An 18794-nucleotide genomic window follows, 5' to 3' on the forward strand; every position below is an offset into this window, starting at 1 on the left:
CAGTGTGTAACAGAAAGGAAAAGGGAGAAACAGAGAGAGGAGAAAGAAAGATCGGAGGAACGATAAGTTAATAGATAAAGGATCGGTTCGAAAACGCTGTCGAGTGGACTTGTCGAGCGTTTTCGGTGGACCGTCGGGAATGCAGAGGCGATAGTTCGAGTCTCGAACGCTTAATTGCTAATTGAAAATTCTTGGTGGCGCGGAGATACGCGGTGGACGGTCGTCTAAAATATACGGCGCATAAGTAGCGGTAATGAGTTGTAATTTTTGCGAAACGACCAGAGCTTGTGAGCGCGAGTAGAGGGAGTCCACGATTCTTTCTGTATAACGTAGAAAGAGTATGCGGCAGCCATTAAGCCGGCTGAATACGTTATCTGTAGTAATTGTAACAGTTTAATCGCGCGCGGTTGGATTTACTGTTAATGTTTCTGGTTATCGCGAACCACCGTACTTCGTTTCCTTCGTTTCCAATGAAAGCTTCCCTCTTAGGGTCCAGTCCTATCTCGACCTCCAGTTTTCGCGTTTCCTTTTTTCACAAAGTGGATGTACATAAGTATGTACGTTGGTCAGAAAAATAGTCTGCTACATCGGCCGTGACTGTTCTCCACGAGAAGCCAAACGCTCGTTGCTCTCGCGCGCGTGCGCTCACGGGCGCCTGCCCGCGTCCTTACGAACCGTGAACTCACGGAGAGGAGAAATTACAGCCGTGGAATGGCAGAGAACGACGCCGACCGATAAATTCAGGCCGCGTAAACGCGGGTATTAATCATTGGCCAGAGTTCTACTTATCTCGATCATTGTATAACTTAATTCTCGGTTCTCGCGAGGGAAGTTACAAGGAGTTATACATGCCCGGAATCAACGATGACTTTCTATAAATTTTGTTGTAGATAAAAGACGACTACCGCCATGGAAGATTTCCATAATTTTTTGGCCAGCCATTGCGCGATGCCACGGTAGAGGTATGCTTCGGGAATTTCGATCACTCGCAGCTGCGCGCACTTTCTTCGTCGGCAGATGTTCCCTCGATGACCGCAGTCGCGTGTCTATGTGTTTTTGTGTCACACTTTCCGTCCCCTTGTTTCGCCTACTATTTCTTACGAGCGTTGGGTGCTCTGCCACCCTTTGGTCTTTAGGCGTACAGGGTTGCCGCTTTCGAACAGAGTTTTCCCGCTTGATACGAAGCTCGTTGGAACGCAGAGCGCATTGTAACCCTTCGTGGGTCAATTTAATTCCTCGGTTTCCCGCGCGGGCCAATTTATGGAAGTTTGGGACAGATATATTGCCGATCATAAATTCGGGACCACTCCTTGGCGGACCGAAAAAGCGGGCAGTTTTATGGCTTTTTACGAGGCTCGAACGTTCTAAACAGCCCTATCAAAAAATGTGAAGTATTGCTTATTTCATTAGGATCGCTGATTTATTCTAATTGAAGCAATTAATTCGGTTTTGGAGGCGGTCTCATATTCGAAACGTTTCTTAACTTCCTAACATCAAACTCACTGAATCTTTCGTCTTAGATTTACATTTTATTTCTCTATCTTTTGCCCTTCTTTTTCAATACAGAGCCTTCTTCGCTGCTAACTAGTTTGATACCGCATCCAAAAGAACAATTTCATTTTAACCAGTGAAATGATTTATTTCGATCATTCGAAAGGTATTTGAGCGGAATAAGTAACCCCATAAAGCATCATTTTGCGGTGCGCAAACTTAACAATCTCCAAGATAATAGTTAAAGAATAATGTTCACAAGCATCATAGCTTTTCTCTACTTTTCAAATTACATGGTTAATGAGCGTAACTTCCGAGCATCTCAAACGTCAATCTTATACTTTCAAGATTGACTTGTCATTTTACACAAAGGGAAAAGCACGAGTGGGCCGATCGTCCGGCAATAAGATAGCAGCGGTAATAAAAGCTCGCTCTCGTTACCGGTTAATTACGCATAAATAATTGACGGAGCAATAATAAAGTTTCGCGAGGCGAGCTGCGGCGAGTAATTTCGTCTGATTAATTTAAAATGCGGACGGTCCGGGAACGGGCTCATTATCGGCTCATCCGCTGATAAGCGTGCTTAACGATCGGGATGAGATGCGGCTGAAAAAAAATGTTCAACCCCGTTGCTCCGTTGGCCGGCTTTAACCAGAGACGAGGCGTGTCAACGGGGTCCCATGGTATTATTATGAGCGAAGTCTCCGGGGCCAGCTCGTAGCCCCCAGCGTGGAACAGAGACGGAGAAACGGTAGAAAAACGAGGATAAAGAAGGATCAGAGAGTCGACACGCCCCGCGACTCGTTCCCGAGTAGAAGCTGCGCTTGCAAAGAGTTGATTAAAGTCACCGGTCCTCTGCAACTTGTATTTTCGACCTCTCGAACCCTGTAGAGGCTGGATCCGATTCAATGTTCCGCGAAACTGCTTTGTAATCGATCGAGAGACGCTCGAGTCCCATGGTGTACGTTTTCTTCCGGTTGTGTGTCAGTGGATGGCTCGCAGACGGACAGTCAGGGATCCACCTTTTTCGATCTCGTGTATAATAATATTTGCCCATAGCTGTGACGATGCTCCCTTAATAAATCGAATTATCGAACATTTATCTCGGTTCGTTAAAAGTCGATTTAGTCGCCGTGGTACCCGTCACAAACGAGTCGTCTCATACATACTTATATAAGAAGCGACCGAACGTTGATACCAACTGTGATGCTTCTGCCGTTCCTGGATCCATCCGATGATCTATCCTTTCGAAGAGAAGAGAGATCTCCCTTGCTGTTCTAGCGGAATCGCTCGCAGCGGAACGTTTTCTTGGAATAACCTTCTTTGTTTCCGATGAACTTTGTGCAACTTTCTACCTTTCGTGCCTCGGTTAATGCTGTTCAAATATACTGGGGTTGTCTGTCTTTTTCTACTTGTTCGTTTTTTCCATCTCTCGTTACTCGAGAGAAAAATTCCGCCGTTACATCTGGTTTCCGTTCCTCCGGCTGTTGCCTCGGACTTTCCTTCGTAGTCGGCGAGCCGGTCGGTCGTAAGGGTCGTAATTAATACCGCCTCGACGATCGTTGCGACGTAGCCGGATTAACGTCGGCGTTTCTACTCGGCCGGCTATTCGAAAGTTCCTTTACAAAGGCTGCAAAATCATTTCTACGAGTTATTATGATGTTACCCGTAGCTGGCGCGCCAGCACCGGTCCCCCGGTTCCATCGCGACGATGTATATGCAAGAGGGATATGGCGGTGTAACCGACTGTACCTTGGTCGCATAATCAGCAAGCCTCGACGGCTACGCGACGGCGGGCAGCGCGCGGCGGATAGCGCACGTGTGAAATATGCATTCGCTCCGCGAGACAATGCGAGCCGGACACTAAATTCTCAATCGCGATAACTAAACTACGCGGCAACAGTCGCGTACACGCAATCGTACACGCGAATATAAAGTTCACGTGCCGATGTCGCTTGTAATTGAAGATACGATTCTTCGAGAGGGACTGCTCCGCACGAATTCCGCTTTCGATTAAACGTCCTCCCTCCTCTCCGTGGCTTCGTAGTTGTCTTTCAAAAATCCCACGAAATCGTTTAGTATCTTTTTTCCTCCGAATAATTATCCCTCCAAGTTCTTTCCGAGCTTCTCCAACAAAGCCGAGGTAAAATTTTAAAAGGAAAACGAGAAAACGAAAAAACGAGAGAAGAGGAACAGAGAAGAAAGTAGAAAAGTGGAAGGAAACCAAGTCTCGCATGTCGCACGCGTTAAACCGTGATCCCCTTGGCGAAACACACGGAGCGTGTGTCCCGGGCCCTCTAATCGGTCTACTCCGTTTTACAAAAGACCGCACGAATCCTCCATTTGCTATGGCAAAAAGGGGCAACGGCTATCTCTCGGATGCATCGATGCAACTGTGGGGGGACGATTTCGACTAACGATGCCTTCCGCTCATTGGTCTTAATCTGAGCCACGAATCACAATCGGCCTCCTCTTCCTAACATGGCCTCGGCCACGACGGTGGAGCACCAGTCTTCTCTCGCGTGTGCCGTTGCCGGCAGATAGTGCAAACAGAAATTCCGTTATACTGCATAAAGCATCGGACCACTCTAGCCTTGGCACGGGGGAGGGAAGAAGGTTGGCAGGCATGCGAGCTGCATTCTCCTGGCTGCTTAACTCGCTGCTAGCGAGCGAGTTAGCGAGCTGCTAAACGAACGAGCGAACCGACGAAAGAAATGTTCGAAGAATAAGCGGCTACCTTCTTCCCTCATCCCTTCTTCCCTTCCTTTCTTCTTTCTCTCTTCTACCCGTATTTTATCGTCCCTAATTCATTGTTTCCTACGCCACGATCTTTTAGCTTTATGCTTCGCCATTATGGTTTATTCTCCGCGGCGAGTTCGCTTCCTCGGCACGACGGACCGCGGATATCCTTACGCGTTCGCTCGTTTTCTCCTTTCGCATCCCCTCGTTCGCGTCGTGTTTGTTAGTTTTTTCCGAACAGCGGACTTCTAACGCACAGCCTGTGCACGAGCTTTACGACTATCGCGTCTCCTCTCTCGTCTCTCCCTTTTTCACGTTCTTCTTCTCTTCGTATTTTTATCGTCTAATCGGTTTCCTTTGTCAGATATATGCGTATTTGAAACTGTATGTCCGTCTATCCGTTGTTTCGCGTGAACGCTAACGGATTGTTATTTGGAATTGGAACGTTTGATCGAAATATTTGACCTATCTCGGATTTTTAGTTTCCCATATACCTCAGACTCTTTCGTAGAGAGTTTAATATTCCAAATAGCGTTCCGCAGGCTGAATATCGGTCGTGCGGAACTTTTCTCTAAAAACAAGACCGGTTCCGCGAAAGAATCGACCGACTGAATGACAGTACGTAGGAGAACTAACCCGCGGATATTTCCGCAACTCGTAAACTCGTTCTCTCCAAATCTAATATTCGAAATGGATAGCAGCGACGAAAGTACCTAACCAATCAAATTCCACATATCGGAGGGATTCAGTCTTGATGCTCGTTCAGTTTATACCTCGATCAAAGGCGGCATTTGGCTTTGCAAAGAGCAGCGGTAACCGGTATACACAGCCAAGAGTCTAAAAATCACTGGTCACGTTTTTTCTGCTCGCCGGCAGCTTGAATATTCAACGAAATGTCCATCGCGCCCTTTGGCTTCGGCTCCACCCTCCAGTTCTAGCGCATGTTCTTAATCATGTTCCTCGTTGCATTGGTTTTTTACAGCTCGTATCGGCCTCTACTTCGATCGATCTGCTACACGATCGACCAACAACGCACGATCGATGTGTCTAAACCGACCAGCCCAGTGGTTTCAATTCGCTCTCATAATTCTCCGTGATTCTTTTTTTCGCGCACGGTAGTCGCAACAGGTTGCGCGATATCGCCGATTTTTCCACGCCCCGTGAAATTATAGCTCCGTGAGTCCCGGCCTAGCGATCCTTTCAACGTTGGAAGCTGAAACGATGCGCAGCACTGCTTCGTGATATGTTGTTAAGGGCTTGTTAATTACAAAAGTGGCCGAACAGGATCAGCGGACGGGCAGTAGCGAGGTAATGGCGGTGGGGATTCAACCGTGTTAGGTGTTTTGATAAAGAGAAAGAGCTATTTTCCATCCAGAGTAGCCCAACGTCAGCCGTAAATACTTAATACTCTGATAAGGGAAGTAATTGAACCGAGTAAATACGTTTCTAAGCATCCGACTAAAGATACACGACTCGATCACTCCAGGTCAAATTTATACGCGGCATTTGCAATTCATATTTTAGTAGTTGTGTCTCCGTGTCGCACGCGTATGCTAAGTGTCCCTGACGTTACTTTCGCGTGGGGGTCTCTCTTGCTTTGTAGTTGGACTGAGGTGTTTCGACGAATGAATTTAATCGGAAACCTGTTTCTCGAGTCTGGCAAAAATTTTTAGGCTTACTTCTATTAAAGTAAAGGAATGCACGGCATTTAAGATTAGGTTGAATTCCTTTAACCCTCTACGTACAACAACGCCATGTTACTTCAAAGTTACGCATTTTTTTAGAAATTATTTCGTTTCATCTTTGTATTGCCGCTTTATCGTCAAGAAGTTTAATCGTAACAGTGATTCTTAAATCTTCCATAAAACCAAGAGAAAAATTGTAACCAGTGGAACAGCAGAATCTCGATTATTCATGCTCTACATAGCATGGCACACCTCTTAATACTAGAGAAGATTATTTTCTTCAATTTCTGTTCTTGCGTCCGGACATTTTTCTACAAGAAAGCATCCATGAATATTCCATTAATCGGTGTTCTGATAATCAAGATTCTATCGTGATCTTTTTCCCATGCACGAAGAAGAATCCTGTTATAGAAGGCTGATAATTTGTTTCAAGCATTGAATCTCCATGTTACCACATTTAAATCGTACTGTACTTTATTCTACGCGATTAAATTCTCACAAGACAAATATCCAAGCAAATACTGAAACTTTCTCAGCCAATTTCGCGTGCACACTGCTGGATTACCCAGACACTGTTTTCTTGGTCCGAGCGTGGCAATTATTAACGCGTAATGAGAATTCCGGAGGGCATTAAGTAAAACCGCAACGCAAGGGTGTGTGAGATCGTTTCGCGTCTTCCATAATTCGTGTAATCGCGTTTGCCGCGCCGTGACACATATTCGCGTTACTCATAACATCGTGGCAGCTTTGCGTCATATCTGTTGCGCATCGGTGGAATTGCCGGCCGATTCTCGCGCCTTGATTACACGCAGATTACGCGCAATCATAGACAGCGATAGCTCTACTACCCGACACGGTTACATATCAATGCGAATTGCATTCCGCGCGGCTGAAATCTCGCCGACCGACATCGAGTCCCTGGCATTTCGGCCGATCTATCGATTCCTTCCATGTTCGTTCTATTAAATTGTTCTCCTGATCTTTCAGCTGATAGCTGCGGGTAAAAATTTCGAAACAATCCACCTACATACTGTTACGCTTGTTACACGTTGCTTTTGTCCGCTGTAATATAGAAAATTTATTTTGACACTTGTACAGGCAACCAAAATGTTCACGCTTGATAGGCAACTGGGCACCTCTCGCGTTCTATTAAATAGATTTATTTTTATATATCCCTGAAATTGTTAGTTACTCTTCTTATAACCAAGTACAGTTTTTAATAATTTTATTTCAATATATTTATTCATGCACGCTGTTCTCGATTATAAATATGTTATAAAAATGTCTTTTTTCTTGGTGTTGGGACAATCGAAATTTCATTTCTTAGTATAAAAAAAGCAGCAAGAACGAGTGGAGAAACTGTCACAATTGCCTAAAATTGTATTTAAGTTGTCCAACAAATATATTTGAAGGTTCGCTACTAAAAATCTTGTGCTGAAATTTGTACTTTGAAGACGCGAAACAATGCAGTCTTGAACGTGGAAAATGTAAATGTGTCCAGCATAAAATATTGCTAAGGAAATTTATATCCGTAATTAATCATTAGAAATTAACCCGATTGCTTGCACGAAGATTAACTCTATCTACGTTAATTCAGTGTTGATACATCATTGCCAATTCATCGATACTAAACCGTGGCTAACTGGAAAAGAAAATTTCCTAGGAGCTCGTTTAATTTAATTACGAGGATCGATCGAGAACATACAAGTTTCTGCTTTATGTAAATGCTCAGGGTGGCGGACGCGAACTAAATTTTCCGGTCAGTGCTATTTCTTCGGCCGAATCGAATGGCGATGATCATGAATACTAAGGTCCCAAAATACAAAATAATATAAGGTCAGAGGGACTTTACATATTAACGAAGATAAATTTACCGTGAAAATGTTTAGAATGTCTCTTTCAATTGCCTACTATTGTTCGTATCGTTGAACTCGGGTATTACGGTGAGAAATCAATTATGTCATTGAGAAGCGGTGTCTCTCTTACTTCTATTCATTTCCCATTCGCCTTTGTAATGAGAACGATCAAAGACTCCGGAACGAGGAACGCCGTCCGTACGGTCTTTTACCAAACTATCTGATTTCTATTACAATGAGGCGGCCATTACTTATTCCGTTGATGTAACGGTAACGAAACGTGATGACAGTGTAAACAGACGTGACTCGATTAGCATAAGGTATTGTTTCGTAGTGAAATTTTCTCTTTCTTCTCGAAAACCGGAAGTTTGCGTACGTTTACGGCTTTGTTGTACCGCGGCGAGAGCAAATATTCAATGATTGTCATTTAAGAGGTGCGTTTAAAATATGAATTGGTCGAACGAAACGCCGTCGATCGCAGGGAAACGGGTCTGCAAGAATAACACAGAAAATAAGAAGGTGTTAAAAACATAAAAATAGAGCATTTTATTGTTTTCAGTCACAGGTTTTTATTCTAATGTTATCTTTCACGTCGTCGAGAATAGTTTGCAAGTGGACAGAAAAGAAGAATAAAACACAGAGGAGTCGCTTGCGAGGAAAGCTGAAGGAGATTGTTTTACGTTTGTACATTGTGTTTGAATTATTTATAGCGGATTTTGCTTTAGTTTTCTTGCGTGACGCGCACCTTTTTGAATCCGACCGCCGCAGGTTTTCAATGAAAAACATCGACCTTTCTTCTACGGAATTTAATGTACCTCGCTCTTGGAGCCTAGTCGAATGACGTTCGAGCACGGATAACATCTACAAAGGAATGAAAGAAAAAAAAAAATAAAACAAAGGCGGACCGTCGAATTCAAGCAGAGACCTCGCGTGGCACGCGATTTTCTTCGATTCGAACGACGTACGCAAGAAACCACGCGACGCCTCCCGTTCAACGTTTCCGGACGAAATAAATAAGATATGTATAGAGTTTGCACGCATTAATACTTTACAAAAGATAGAAGATACAAAAAAGAAATCGCCCACGCGTCAGCTTTTACCGCCGTAACGCGCAAAGCTGTCTCGTAGCTGGGAATGAAGTTTGCCGGTCTAAGTACAATTAAATACACATTGCATTAACGCTACGATTAGAGGAGGAAGTGGTATCACTGTGTCAGCTCGGCTAGGTGAACGTGCCCTGGTTGGAAACTCGAACGACACAGAGCGACTCGAAACTCGTCGATCGCCAATTTACGATCGCTTGCGCGAGATTTTATTCGAGGATTTTCGACTTGAAATCGTTTTCGAACCGTTCACGATCGACAATTTACGGGCACGAAATGATTACACGTCGATGATTTATTTCTTTTTCTCGCGATCGTTCGAATTATCCATTCGATCCCACGAATCGAAGTTGAAGCGTATCGTTCGACAAGGACCGAGATGTATTCCACAGATTCTCGCATTTCGATTATCCTTCGTACGATATGACGCGCGCAGGCTCTTAATAAAGGTAAATCCACATGGCACGCCGTGAGTATAGCTCCATGTGCCGCGGTGTGTATGCCGGAGAATACACACGTTGACGGTACGCGAGAGTATCTCTCATCCGACGAGATCTTTCACGCACTGTTAACCCTAAATTAACCGTGAGCTTGATCAATCGGGGAACAGTCTTAGTAGACGCAGAAGACGGGAACGTATTTACAACGACTTTAGGCTATCTAGCAAACTCACTGACTTCGCTGCAATGTACAGACACTGGGACGCTAAGTCTCGTATATCCCCGTAATCACGAGGGAAGCACCTTAAATATTATAATCACACATTCTCTCTCTCTTTTCCTCTTCCCCTTCCTCCTTCTCTTTTTTCTTATTCTCCGTTTCTTCACCATTTTCTTTTCTCTCTATTTACAACAGCACACACTCTCCGATTCCTCATCGACGCACTTCGTTCCTTTCCTTCGTTTATAATTACGTTTCTCATTCTTTTTTTAAACATTTATACAGATAGACATTCACGAAGTATTTACACTCTATACGCACATCCTATATGCCACCGTATTGCACCATAGGTAAACGCACTGTGGCGAAGTCGCGCACCGATATATCTCAACTTCCTTCTCCCTTTTCTTCGCTCGCGCCCCGTTTGAATTCGTGGCGACGCCCACTCCCACAGTCCACCGGAAGAATAACGCATACGAACGCGGCTATCCATGCATATACACATTCACACGAACGCACGAACACTAGAGAACGAAACCACAGAGAGCTCATATGTGCACGGAGACAGTACGCGATCCGTTCGATGTCCTGTTGTTGTGCTGCCGTCGGACCGGCGGCGGCTGCCTCGTCCTTTGCGTGGTCCTCTGATTGTTCGGTACGTCCGGCAACGCGAACCGAAGTTTCTCCCAGAATAGCTTGTCGCCCCACTGCAAGTACGTGTTCGTCTTCAGGTATAGCCTAATGTCTGGGTCGAGGTCCCGCTGATGAACATCGCCCACTAGCACCAGGATCAGTCGGCGTCTTCGATCACGCAATACTTGATGGTGCGCCGATTTGAAATCAAACCGACACCACTCGGACTTGATGAAGTTTTCGGACAGGACCATTATGGTTCTTCTCGAGGATTCCACCGCTTGGACTATGGTGTCTGCTATGAAGCTTCCGACAGGAAAGTCCCGGTAGTGCAGACACAATTTATAGGAAGGATTCCCCATCTCTAAGACAGGCGCCAATTCCTCGGCAACAAACGCCTCGTCTTTAGAACTGTAACTGACGAAAGCGTCGAACAGTTTGTCTCGATCGTCCCGATCCACTTCGTGGTTTCGATAGAATATCCTCACACCGAATCTCGAGTGGAACCATACGCGAAGTTCTTGACGGAACACGAATCCCAACATACAGAGGAGGACTACCAATAGAGAGCCAACTAACGTAGCAACTAAAAGTGGAAGATAGTCCTGTAGCACTTGTTTCTCGATGATGGTCTTGGTATAGTTGCGGTGTACGTCGTTGTCGATGCTACTAGCTCCCGTACACACGCTATCGTTGCTTTTCTCGCGATCGTTGTTCGCCACGGAGAACCCGAACTCGTTGTCTGCGAACACCTCGTTACCGAACGCCTCGAACTCCGTCACGTTGTACACGCAGCGCAACGCGGACGCGTCCGTCACGCGAACGTTCGGCTCGCGGATCCACTCGCGGTAACTTTGAAGATAGTCACACTCACAGGACCATGGATTTCCAGACAAACTGATTTCGATAGAACCGGGTAACGTCCACACGGCTAGAGTCGTCAGCCGATTGCTCTCCAATCGAAGAATGCGTAACGATCGAAGAGAAGAGAAGGTGTCGTTGCCTATCGATACGATACGATTGCGATGCAAGTAGAGAAGTTTCAGAGCGTCCAGTCCTTCGAATTCGTGTCCCTTCAGCTCTCGAATCTTGTTGTCTTGCAGGTGAAGGTCCTCCAAGTCTCTGAGACCGTTGAACGATCGATTTTGCACGATCTCGATGTTGGAGGAATTGAGAAACAGCACTTTGAGCTTCTTACGACCGATAAAAGCGTGACTGGACACCCCGCGCAGGTCGTTCCCGTCCAAATAGAGCCGCGTCGCGTCCATCGGTATCTGTTCGGGCAACTTGCTTACGTGCCCGCCATTCGAACAGTCCACTACATTCGCAGACCACGATTGATCGTGGTAACACGTGCAGTTCAAAGGGCACGTCATCTCGCAGTCGCAGGCGTCAAAGTCGCAACAGTGGCACAGGGCGAAGCAGTGGGTATCGTATTTGCAGAGAAACTGCGAGTGAGATGCCTCGACCAAAGGTACGAACGCGTGCTCTCGATCGTACAGAAGTTTGCAGTAAATACTCTCCAGATCCATGACTCGCGGTTGCACTCGAGTCTGGTTCTGTCTATTGACGCGTTGCAACCACTCCATGGTACAATCGCACAGGTACTGGTTGTCGCCGATGTAAAATTCTGGTAGCGGTTTTTCCGGTGGCACGGCGCTGATACGCAACGCGTACGGTTCCAAGTTACGTATCTGGTTTCCTTTTAACTCGACCGTCGTCAGGTTGGGCTTCTTGAAAAACGAATAACTCTGCACCTTGGAGATCTGGTTGTCGTTGAGGTAGAGCCTCTCCACGCTCATTGGTATCGCGTTTCCGGTGATCTCGGTGAGCTTGTTCTCGCTCGCGTCGAAGATGCTCAGCTGTAACTGGCTCTCGATCTCGAAGTAGTTGCCCAGCTCTCGTATCTCATTCGAGTGGATGTCGAGCCATTGCAATCCGGTTGGTATCATCGCGTAGTCGAACCATCTGAGTTTATTGTCGCTGACGTTGAGCCAGACGAGATTCGGCAGATTGGTGAAAAGGCCGGCGATGTCCGTCAGTTGATTACCGTCCAAACGGATCGCTTGGAGGTTGAGATTCTCGTCGAAAGTGCCGGGTTCGATGTACTGTATACGATTCATCGCGAGATTTAATATCTTGAGCTCCTTGATACGATCGAAAACACCTTTGGTAAGATTCCCAATATGATTTTCGGTTAATCGAAGCCCGTAAAGCTGGGCCACGTGGTCGAACGTGCCAGTCGGTATCTCCGAAATGAGATTCTCGCCGAGGTCGAGGGTTCGCAGAAGGGGAGTGGCTTTCAGCGCGTCCGGAACGGACTTAAGCTGGTTACGGTTCAGGTGAAACTCTTGCAGGGACGAGGCGTTTCTCAGGGAGCTGGGGTGGATCGTGTGCAGCCTGTTGTTGTCCAAGGAAAGCAGATTCAGCACGTAAAGACCGCTGAGCGTGGTCGCGTCGATAACAGTTAGCAAATTATAGCTGAGCAACAGGGTGTGAAGATTATAGAGCGCGGAGAACGTGTTCTCCGGTAGAGTTTCCAGGAGATTCTCCTGTAACCGGAGAATCTGTAAGCTGTACAGGTCGCGAAACACGGTCGGATCTAGTCGAGCGATACGATTGTTAGATAGATCGAGCACCACTAAACGTACCAAACCACTGAAAGTTGCCGCGTTCACCCACTCTGCGGTTAACTCGTTATGAGAAAGATCGAGCACCAACAACTGTGTCAGTTCACTGAACAAACCGGGCGGTAACACGTTCAACGTGTTGTTCCTCAAGTGAATCTCCTGAATATTCCTCGCGTCGCTGAAGAGTTCGGGTGGCAAGCTAGCGAGCCGATTGTCCGCGAGCCTCAAGATGGCTAACGAGGAGAAGCCTTCGAACGCGCGGTCCGCCATGAAACTGATGGCGTTGCATCGGAGGTCGAGACTGTGCAGCCGCGTTAAACCGGAGAACGCGGCGGTCGGCAGTGATTCGATGCTGTTGTTACTTAAATCCAATTCCTTCAAGTTCGACAAACACCTGGATGCTCCATTGAACCGAAAGCTCGTCACCTCGCGCAATCGATTTCTCGTCAAGTTTAAAATTTCCAGATTAACCAGGGGACACAGCGCACCCTCTGGTATACTCCACATGTTATTCTCGCCGAGATCCAATTTCTCCAATTGCCTCAACTCGTCCGTGAACGCTCCGGCCGACACGTCCAGTGCCATCGCCGACCAGTCGGTGTTGTGCGTCCTCACGGTCAAATTACGCAACTCCTTCAACCCTTTGAACGCGTCGTCCGACAGGTTACCGATCTTGCAATACTCGATTACCAGCTCGCGCAGCTCGACCAACGGCCTGAAGCTGCCGGCGCTCAGCGAGCTCTGGTAGAACAACGCGTCGCTGCATTCCAGCCGCAGACGGACCGTATGTTGTGGTTGTATCACGCTGAAGTTGGTGTTCTCCAGCTCGCTGTTGATCGTTCTCAGGCGACAGACCAACGAGACATCATCCTCGGTGTCACCGGTCGCGACCCACTTGCACTCATCCGGCGCTTTGTACCGGAGCGCTTTGCTGAGAGACGCGCCGAGGACACCGAATATCGTGCCCAGTAATATGGCGAAGAACGCAGGACTGCCCCGCATCTTTCCGCCCGTTCTCTTAATCTTCCATTAAATCTCTCTCGAGAGAAAAAGCGAGAGAGCTCACAGAGAGTGTCCCCACGGCGACCTCCTCTATCTGTCACGAAACCGGCCGCGATCCATTTAAGTCACGGACCCACCGATCTCTACCTCACATCACCCATGTCACTCCTGGTGTTTCGCCTTTCTTCTGGGACTTCGCATAATAAGGGACGCTGCTAGACTTGCCGCGTTTACCTTCCGCGATCTAAGATTTCTCCTAGATATTTATATTTTTACGTTCCCCTTGCGGTGTACGGTAAGCTTTATAATCCTGGAGATTTCATCCTAGAATACCACGAGAGGCGTATTTATCCTGAATCGCTGGTTGATGTCGGCACACTGTGTGAAACGTGACGCGCATGGGTTCACCGACCTCCCGAGATTATCGATACTATATACTCGTCGAACCAGAGGATAAAAATCGTTGAGCGACGAACGAAAAGTCACGGATGTTTGATACACGGTGTATACAGCTCCGGTAAGACCCACGGTTCTCCGAGGACTGGTTGGCAAGTTGTAAGGCCCGAAGTGGCACCGCTACCCTTGCCCCTCCGCCTACCCTTGCCTGTTTCTCTTCGCCTCCCTTCCCCTCTCAGCTGTCCTTCCTTCCCCCACCTTTACACCTTCTCTCCTCTTCGTCGTCGTCGTCGTCCGTAGCCGGGGCCCGACGTTCTGGCAAGCCTATAAAAACAAGACAGGTACACTCTCTGGGCCCTTACAGTGGCTCCTCAGCATCTGCAGCCTCCATCCACCACGTCCACTTCGTTTCCTTGTCCCACTCTGTGGGATTCTGTTAGCTCGAACCTCGTTCCACGCGCGTTTCGTATCCTCCTCGTTCCCCTCCTCGTCCTGGTGTTCCCCATGGCTCCTGCCTCCTTCTCTCGCTCTTCCTTTCGTCTTTTTCTCTCTATCGTTGTGCCGGCCGTATTGCCGAGTTCGATTCGTCCGTGAAACCTTGCCTCACCGTCATCTGTTCTCACATCGTTTCTACGATTCTGTCACGACGAATGAAACCTCGAAAAAGAATGTTTGCTCAATGCCTTTGTGCGAATCCCGTTCCCATTCGCATTCCAGTTGTCGCGAGTCCACACGGCTAGTATTTTGCAACTAGTCTCCCTTTTCCCTCTTCTCCTTTTCTCTTTTGCGCCAGCTTTCGCGCGCGCCTCTTTCTCTACCTGTCGATTTATAATCTACGCGAGTGGCTGCTGTCTGTGTATCGAATGTGTGTTACACGCTGGGATACATTGTTCTTTCGTCCGGATCACGCAGGATTTTCGCGCAATTGAAAATTCCCTGCCTGTCCAGTATAAACGAGAGTTAGTCGTGGATACTAATTTCGAGAGGAAGCTACGCGTGAATTGCAGACGCGCGCGCGTATTTTTATTAGTATCCCTCGAAGCGTGGGGGAACTTCGTCCCAGGGGATCTCGTAAAATCTTCGATGATCGTCCAAGTAACGAGAAATAATGGAACTATAGAGAAAAGAACACCATCCACGTGGTATATAAGAAAAGAAGGACGAAGAAAAGAAAAATAAAGAGACAAAAGATGTGGAAGGGTTGAGAAGCGTGTGTTACGTTGAATGGGGTGCGTGTGGCTCTTTTGGTAAAAGTAACAAGTGAAATACTTTCCTTTCACGGGGCGTTTTCCGCTTCGTCATTATTAGCTTTATGGTCTGTTTGGGATTCGCGCATTCCCGGGTCCCCATTGAGTGTAAAACGATCGGCCGCATTGTGTCAGGAATCGTGTGTTAGGGACACGTCAAGTGGTTGCCCACAGAGGAAGAGAGCGAGAGAGAGAGAAAGAGAGAGAGAAGTGCGCCTCCTTTCAGAAAACAGTGCTCGGTAGCTTCCATCTCCCGTCGTTGAAAAGTGATTTGTTACCTTTACCTGGGCCAAAGTAGGGGCCCAGCATTGGCAGGCTTCCCTCTCGAATACGTCGTCGTTCCACCGGTTGATTTACTCATCGAAATTCAAATAAGAGGATACATCATTTTCATTGGCCCAATAAAAGTATCATTAGTAAAATGAATGCTGGTTGTCCGCTCTTGATTCGTTCCAGTTCCAGCCTACAGTGTGTCCTTTGCCTCGTTTTATTTCGAACCTCTGGGAAAGGGTTTATCGAAGCTCTTGCGAAAGCTTCGTCAAGTACGACATCAAGTACTTTCAGGTATTCCACGGGGGAAAACGAGAGTCGAACAGGACTCGTAATTGCGGGGTGGCTACAACGAAATAACGGATAGTGCTCACTGTCATTAATAGCAGCGGGGGGAAATAAATCGTACTGTGGAAGTGAATCTCGCAGTGGGTATATTTTATCGTCCGGTTTCATTGATCCTTATTACAAGATCTTTACCAAGGCCGCGGGCTTAAATCGGTATAATATTTCACCTTTCCGCAGCGGTCGTCTCTCCTGCCGTGGTAATATCGTCGATGGCCTACGTTTTAGTCATCGGGTATCCGGTGTTTCGCGAATTAATCGCGTATCACACATCTCACCGGCGAAAGTGTGACGAATATTTTGGCGCCTCTCTTTTTCTCCCCGTCGTGTCGCCTCTCATTTACACGGAAGCCCCCGTGTTTTTCTAGGAAAAAGTCGCACCTTTCCTCGTAGACGACAGTCCGCGTCTACCTGCAAAGTAAAGGACGAAGGCCGTGCGAATACCAAAAGCAAAAGAAAAGATAGTCAAATCATCGTTCTAAAATTCCTGAAGGAAAAAGAACGTGGCCCTCTCAAGTGCGCTTAATTGCACCGTAAAATCAAATAATCGCCTTCCCAACTGCGGATGTTACACGGTACGAAAGAGATGTTCGCAAAAATTACAGTCCGGGTGCCGATAATTCTTTGGAATCGTTTAGGGTAGTGGGTATTGCGCAATCCTTCGCGAGTCGGAGCCACGAAAAGAATGGATTCCCATGATTTCTCCGGGAACCGGCGATCCAACGCCACTTTTTTCCTCCCGGCTGTCGGGTTTGATTAGCGAAGCGATGTGAATGAGCCTTAAGAAGGAGGATGCCCCGATGGCTGCGCCGCTGAAAGGTGGCTAGCTGGCGGCTGGGATCGGCGAAAGCGGTCAGTGATCGCTGGGGCCTCATGTTCGTCTCCCACTCTCTTTTCCCCTCTCTGACTGCCCTTCCCTCATCCCTCCTTTTCGTTTCTTCGTTCCCCTCTATCCGAGGCCCCTGCATTCCCCTCCTACCTTCGGCTCGAACGCCCCACCAGCCCGCCCCTGGGCCTAGTCTCCTTTCAACGGTGCAGGTGACGGGGCATTCTTTTAAATCTAATCAACTACCGAACCTCGGTCCGATGTATACAGGGTGTTACCGAACTGGCCGGCCTGACAGCATCCTTAAAAATAGGATACCGGTCGAGTCCTGACAAGGTGTCCACTTATCGAGCCGGCCAAGGTGGCCGCGTGTAATTCATGGGTTCAGAGGGAAGAGAAGAGGCAGCACTCTCCTGCTTCTGTCGTTTCTTCTCTCGTTCTCCCTCATGACTTCCCCTTAGGACCGTCTCTTTCCCTTCTGATAAAAAACGAGGCGCGAAGGCTCGTTCGATTGCTCTCCTCCCTGTTCGATTTTCAACGTGTTTAAGGGCAGCTGAGTTTCAGTTACGAAATTCTCTCCGGCATACAGGAAATCGACGGCCGTGATCGATCGTGCCTTTTCTGAGAGGTTAAACGGTCGACGAAATAAAACGCTTCTCCACCGATCTCTTCAACGAGACTTCATCGCGATGCGGTTTCACCGAACGTTTTACAAGCTTTCTTTGACCGCCTGGGGTGAAACGCGATCGCTCCTTAGAGAGGAAATTGCAATACGTTCAAGGAAACTGCGTGTTTCTTGCGACCACGTGCGACGCGAGAGAACGCGTGTCCCACGAGACCACCCCGTATATCGAAGTTACGATACGGGTAACACGAGGCACACGCGATGATTGAGAAAGAATGACTTATAGATATATATTCGTGGAAGGTAAGGGCCCTTCTAAACGAGTCGTGCAATTAACCTCAAAATCGTTCACGAATCGATGTTGTGCCTCGAAATTTCTCCTTTTTTTCCGAGGCACGAACCAGCCTGACTGTCTCGCTGCTCATTAGCCAGCGACAAGAAAATCGATCAAACGCGTCTGGATTGTGGCGCACAATGCTACACGAAACTACCGGATTCCGATCGTCCCTTCACCAGTTTGATAAAGACTGATGCTCACCGATAATTCACCTGGCCTTCTCGAACCGCGTAATTTATTAATCCGGAATGCAACTACGACAGTCAGAGCCGAACACTCTCCGAGATAACCGTACAGAAGGAGACATTGAAAAATACGGAACTTTCACGGTGATTCGACGAGAAATACGTCCCGTCTTATATTGGACGTTGGCGTCGTTCGAGAATCAAGTTGTCCGGCTTGATCAACCGACCTTATCGACGACGCTTTTAATGAACGTATCCCGGCTCGATCGGTTACCCAATTCGCATAGAAACCGCTTAAGCTCTACGCCGTCGTTTTGTCAAAGTAATCATTGGCCGAAGGTTAGTACCAGTCTAATGCGCGTTGACCACACGCAGGCGAACGTGTTTCGCGTATACGGAGAATCATCGTCTGACGAGGACACTTCTATCGACGTGTCTCCATTGGTATCGAAGGACACATTGCATACCTTCGATCAGTCTCGCGGTATGTTGGATACACTGGTATTTGGTCGACGTTTATGGTTAGTTCCGATGGGAAGTGACAGGAAAAAATATGGTTGACATGCTTCACGATGATACGGTGAAGCCTGATTGCTTGGCTCGGTTACAAGATTTTCTAAGTAAATTTAAACGGTCGTTTCTCCGTAAATTTTCTGCGCAAGTTTGAAAGATGTTTGCACGAGGAGTGTGATTAGACGTCTCGGGCGAAATGACTTCGCAAATGGAGCTACTTTGATGGTGGTCTCTGCTCGGAGACTGATGGC

At 47.4% G+C, this 18794-nt stretch overlaps 2 protein-coding genes across 2 annotated transcripts in view; one reads left to right on the plus strand and one right to left on the minus strand.

Moving 5' to 3' along the window:
- LOC126928919 (lysine-specific histone demethylase 1A) overlaps positions 1-18794 on the plus strand; it is a 100534-nt gene that overhangs the window by 34004 nt on the left and 47736 nt on the right. The gene's annotated exons all lie outside the window — the stretch shown is intronic.
- Positions 8284-14465, minus strand: LOC126928907 (toll-like receptor Tollo). Its single transcript, XM_050744780.1, has one exon. The coding sequence runs from the start codon at positions 13797-13799 to the stop codon at positions 10083-10085; it is 3717 nt and encodes a 1238-aa protein (XP_050600737.1). The 5' UTR covers positions 13800-14465; the 3' UTR covers positions 8284-10082.

The sequence above is a fragment of the Bombus affinis genome, chromosome 2, assembly GCF_024516045.1.
Source record: "Bombus affinis isolate iyBomAffi1 chromosome 2, iyBomAffi1.2, whole genome shotgun sequence".
Lineage (NCBI taxonomy): Eukaryota > Metazoa > Arthropoda > Insecta > Hymenoptera > Apidae > Bombus > Bombus affinis.